Source organism: Prenolepis imparis, unplaced genomic scaffold (genome assembly GCF_030444845.1).
Source record: "Prenolepis imparis isolate NDT839.2.m4 unplaced genomic scaffold, iyPreImpa1.0 SCAF_2, whole genome shotgun sequence".
NCBI classification, from domain to species: domain Eukaryota; kingdom Metazoa; phylum Arthropoda; class Insecta; order Hymenoptera; family Formicidae; genus Prenolepis; species Prenolepis imparis.
The window spans coordinates 7,271,654-7,276,427 of NW_028141160.1; the positions used below are offsets into that span (position 1 = coordinate 7,271,654).

The following is a 4,774-nucleotide window of genomic DNA, read 5'->3' on the forward strand; positions in this document are numbered from 1 at the left end:
TACAGTGGACCACCATGAGTAAAGACGTCCCGCAGCGGCCGCCAAATTATGATGAATTGTTTTCTCTATTAACAATTTGTGCCGACAGAGGCGAGACGCGAGCACCCCGACCGAGATAATCTTCCACCAATTTCGACTTTCTTGATTGATCATGGCGATTCATTCATTGGATGCCTCATCCGAACCGGATCGTCCAAAACAAACGAGCCGCATCATCTTCTCTCGCCCCAAGATTTTTCGTTATCAATTTAAAAAGCATATGTCGACCTTTTTTTAGTTTGCGACTCGCAGAAGTTAAATTTGCATTTTTTAAATTCCATCTCGGATACAGATCCAACGAAAGAATAAACAATGATTGCTCATACATATGTTTCGTACTTTAAAAAAGAAATCAATGTTTTAAGTCGGTAATAAAAATATTGTTACATACGCAAGAACAACGAAATCTATACGAACGTGAATAAGATAACATTACATCTTCGCATATGTGAGTGTTATGTATTTTTACTTTTTGTTCAATTAATCTGGGCGAGAAATAATCTTTAAAAATATCTTTTTTTATGTACACATAACAAAGACATTATTGTATTGTTCGTTGCATTGTATATTATCTCTGTGACACGCTATTATTTACTGTAGAGATAAAAGGAAATACTATTAAGAATAATATTTTATGGAAGACTATTTCTCTTAAAATATACAATATTCTAAATATTATTCCAAATTTTCTGGGTATTCTTTACGGTGTCAAAATTAAAGCAACAGATATCAATTGTCGCAACATAAAGGCGTAGCTATTTAACATTGGAGTTTCTATAATTATACATGAAAGGAATAAGGATATATAAATCTAGAATAAGGATATATAGATCTATAAATCCACACTTTCATGAATCAAAACGTAAATGTTAAGAAACATTATATATTCTTGTTATGCAACACTTTTGAGGAAGTTTTTGTTATATATACTATGTTTTCTCCTTTTTACACTCTATTAGCATAAAAACTCTCATGATGTAAATGCACAATTCATGTTAACACACGATGTTCCAATTTATTAATTTTACTGCGACAAATTAAGCAGCACGTTTAAACCTGATGGCAAATATGCCACTTGACGAGACTTGGCCATATTGTACGCAATGTCTTCCGCTGCTTCTATTTTTCTAAGCTCGACCAGACCGTCTCCCGCCTCGGTCAGAGATTTCGCTAGTAAGCTCGCAGCTTGTGCATCACCCTCGGCGCTAATAACAGATGCTTTCTTCTGTTGTTCCGCCTTTTCTACTAAGAAACGAGCCTTCTCGGCATCCTGTTGTGCCACTTGCTTCAATTCTACCGCCTGGGTAAACTCTTTGCCGAATGTTAAATGTGTCTGAAAGAATTTCAAGGCAAATGATAAAAATGTGTTATATATAATTATAATAATTGTATTAAATATAATTATATAATTATATTAAATTTGTATGTTAGATGCAAGAAAAATGCAAGAAAAATTATATTCTTTTATAACAACTTAAGCATATTATAATCGATAAAAATAAATGTACTTACGAGGGAAATGTCATCTAGGATAAGACCAAATTGCATAGCTCTCTCCGTTAAATCATCACTGACCTTTTGAGACACGATTTCTCTTTGCGTAATTAATTCACCGGCATCAAATTGTGCGACAACAGCTTTTAATACTTCTGTGGTAATAGATGGCAGTACTCTCTCATCGTAATCCACACCAAGGATTGTATATATCTTAGGCAAAGAGTCGGGAATTGGTCTGAAGAGAATACGAAGAGTGATATTTACATTCTGTAAATCCTTGCTTCCAGTAATGACTGGAACATTCCTCGGTCTTGAACGGATGTCAAAAATAATTGGCTTTTGCACCCAAGGGATTAAAAAGTGTGTTCCTTCTCCTATCACAACATTCTTTATACCGGCAAATCTATCGAATATAACTGCTCGATGACCACCATCGACTGAAAAAGAAAATAAGAAAAAAGATTAATGTCAATTTAAAAAATTTATTTTCCTGATTATGTTACATATGAAATACGAGATATCAAACGTACCATTGTATAATGCAGAGTTAACGACACCACCTGCCAATGCTATGCCCAGACCAAGCTGACCCAATCGGTTGAAAAATTGCGCTGCCATAGTTCAGTATATACTATCTGCAAAACATCAAACAATATACATGTTACATGATATGGGATGGGGGATAACGAACTTTGATACACTAGCCAATTCCAAGTAGTCACGACGCTGTTCTAACCTCAAATTTTGAAAGAAAAATCTATTTGGGATACGCGCAATTAATCGCACATACAAGAATAAAAGAAGATGATAGAATGATAGATATATTTTACATCTTAATTATATACGTTCACACACTCTCGGGGAATTGTATATTGTCACATTTCCTAAACGGAGCAACACGTCGGCCGGCTAGACTCGATTCGTCTCGTCGAGATCTTCAATATCTCAATGTTCGCCCCTCTTATGTCATTAGCGTAAAAACTAAATTAAAATCAACAATATATAATTGCTTATAATAGAACAAATGACTCTTACGTAATAAATCGTGAGTTTAGGTGTAATAATCAATTTTTCCTTCTCGCGTGGAGTTCATGCGTTGATAAGAAAATGGCTAGAGGACACAGTGTTGGCAACATTATTGTGTGACGTAACGATCGCCGAAAGTTTGCGCGGCAATTTTAAATCATGATTATACTGCAAACGCGAAAATTATAAATATACAATTGCATTATATTATATATTTCGATAAAACACGTATCATGATCTTTTACCATTGTGATTATTATTTTATAAATTACATAATTAACTTATGTAATTACATAATTTACATAAATGGGATTATAAAACTTTAGCAGTTTTAATATCATTATTTTAATATTAATATTATTGAGAGTTCCGTTCGATATATTATTCAACATTCTGTGTGTCAAAACATGGATGTAATAGTAAAATTAAAAAAAAAAAAAAAAAACGCCCCCGGGTGGGCTCGAACCACCAACCTTTCGGTTAACAGCCGAACGCGCTAGCCGATTGCGCCACGGAGGCAAGTTGTTTTATAATAATTTTATTTACTACATACGAGTGAATTATTAGAAAAATTATTGGTTCTCAGTTAATTAGTAGTTATAAACAATAATATATAATTTATTTTAATATTTGATTTCTAAATGTCATAATATAATCAACGTAGAAAAATATGTCGATAAATAGAATTTTCTATGTAATTAATAAATACATTAATATCTATTATATTATAAATATTTATTTATATTTATTATACGATATTGGTCCTATTCGAATATTTATATAATTTAATTAAATGAGATCTAAGAGTATTTCAATCATTTTAATTACTTGTTTGAAAGACATGCAATGCCTTTTCATTAAGAATTTGGCAACAGCTTCATTATGAAATTTATTCATTTTTACGATATTGGTCCCATTTTAATATTTATATAATTTAATTAAATGAGATCTAATATTATTTAAATCATTTTAATTACTTGTTTGTAAGACATTGAATGCATTTTCATTAAGAATTTGACACCAGCTTTTTTATGTAAATAATTTATTTTTACGATATTGGTCCCATCTGAATATTTATATAATTTAACTAAATGAGATCTATAAATATTTCAAATATTTTAATTACTGATTTGAACGATACTGAATGCATTTTCATTAAGAATTTGACACCAGCTTCATTATGTTATTAATTCATTTTTACGATATTCTTCCTATTTGAATATTTATATAATTTAATTAAATGAGATCTAAGAGTATTTCAATCATTTTAATTACTTGTTTGATTAATACTAAATGCATTTTCATTAAGAATTTGACACCAGCTTCATTAAGTTATTAATTCATTTTTACGATATTGGTCCTATTTGAATATTTATATAATTTAATTAAATGAGATCTAAGAGTATTGCAATCATTTTAATTACTTGTTTGAATAATACTTAATGCATTTTCATTAAGAATTTGGCAACAGCTTCATTATGAAATTTATTCATTTTTACGATATTGGTCCCATTTGAATATTTATATAATTTAATTAAATGAGATCTAATATTATTTAAATCATTTTAATTACTGATTTGAACGACACTGAATGCATTTTCATTAAGAATTTGACACCAGCTTCATTATGTTATTAATTCATTTTTACTCTATTGGTCCTATTTGAATATTTATATAATTTAATTAAATGAGATCTAAGAGTATTGCAATCATTTTAATTACTTGTTTGAATAATACTAAATGCATTTTCATTAAGAATTTGGCAACAGCTTCATTATGCAATTTATTCATTTTTACGATATTGGTCCCATTTGAATATTTATATAATTTAATTAAATGAGATCTAATATTATTTAAATCATTGTAATTACTTGTTTGTAAGACATTGAATGGATTTTCATTAAGAATTTGGCACCAGCTTTTTTATGTAATTAATTTATTTTTACGATATTGGTCCCATCTGAATATTTATATAATTTAACTAAATGAGATCTATAAATATTTCAATCATTTTAATTACTTACTTGAACGACACTGAATGCATTTTCATTAAGAATTTGACACCAGCTTCATTATGTTATTAATTCATTTTTACGATATTTGTCCCATTTGAATATTTATATAATTTAATTAAATGAGATCTAATATTATTTAAATCATTTTAATTACTTGTTTGAATAATACTAAATGCATTTTCATTAAGAATTTGGCA

General features: G+C 29.3%; 1 protein-coding gene and 1 non-coding gene across 5 annotated transcripts; both read right to left on the reverse strand.

The window, feature by feature from the left end:
• Nucleotides 1–906: 906 nt before the first annotated feature.
• Phb1 (prohibitin 1) lies at nucleotides 907–2,660 on the reverse strand. Of its 4 annotated transcripts, none has more exons than XM_083058585.1 (4): nucleotides 2,572–2,660; nucleotides 2,067–2,171; nucleotides 1,552–1,973; nucleotides 907–1,372 (listed from the first exon to the last, which is right to left on the reverse strand). In XM_083058585.1, exons 2-4 carry the CDS (start codon nucleotides 2,152–2,154, stop codon nucleotides 1,064–1,066), a joined length of 819 nt encoding a protein of 272 aa, XP_082914711.1. In that variant the 5' UTR covers nucleotides 2,155–2,171; nucleotides 2,572–2,660; the 3' UTR covers nucleotides 907–1,063. The 4 variants fall into 4 exon arrangements, with proteins under 4 accessions (XP_082914711.1, XP_082914714.1, XP_082914713.1 ...); XM_083058588.1 differs by lacking the exon at nucleotides 2,572–2,660 and adding an exon at nucleotides 2,392–2,537; XM_083058587.1 differs by lacking the exon at nucleotides 2,572–2,660 and adding an exon at nucleotides 2,367–2,537.
• A 347-nt stretch (nucleotides 2,661–3,007) lies between these two features.
• On the reverse strand, nucleotides 3,008–3,081 carry Trnan-guu (transfer RNA asparagine (anticodon GUU)). Its single transcript has one exon. It is a non-coding gene; the product is annotated as a tRNA-Asn (tRNA).
• Between the last annotated feature and the right edge of the window lie 1,693 nt (nucleotides 3,082–4,774).

What these genes read in the sequence shown, in the direction of transcription:
- Phb1 (XM_083058585.1), bottom strand. Translation starts at nt 2,154, where the DNA reads ATGGCAGCGCAATTTTTCAACCGATTGGGTCAGCTTGGTCTGGGCATA. An exon ending in TAACTCTGCATTATACAATG is followed by an intron (nt 1,974 to 2,066) that starts GTACGTTTGATA and finishes TTTCTTTTTCAG; the next exon opens with TCGATGGTGGTCATCGAGCA. An exon ending in TCCTAGATGACATTTCCCTC is followed by an intron (nt 1,373 to 1,551) that starts GTAAGTACATTT and finishes AAATTCTTTCAG; the next exon opens with ACACATTTAACATTCGGCAA.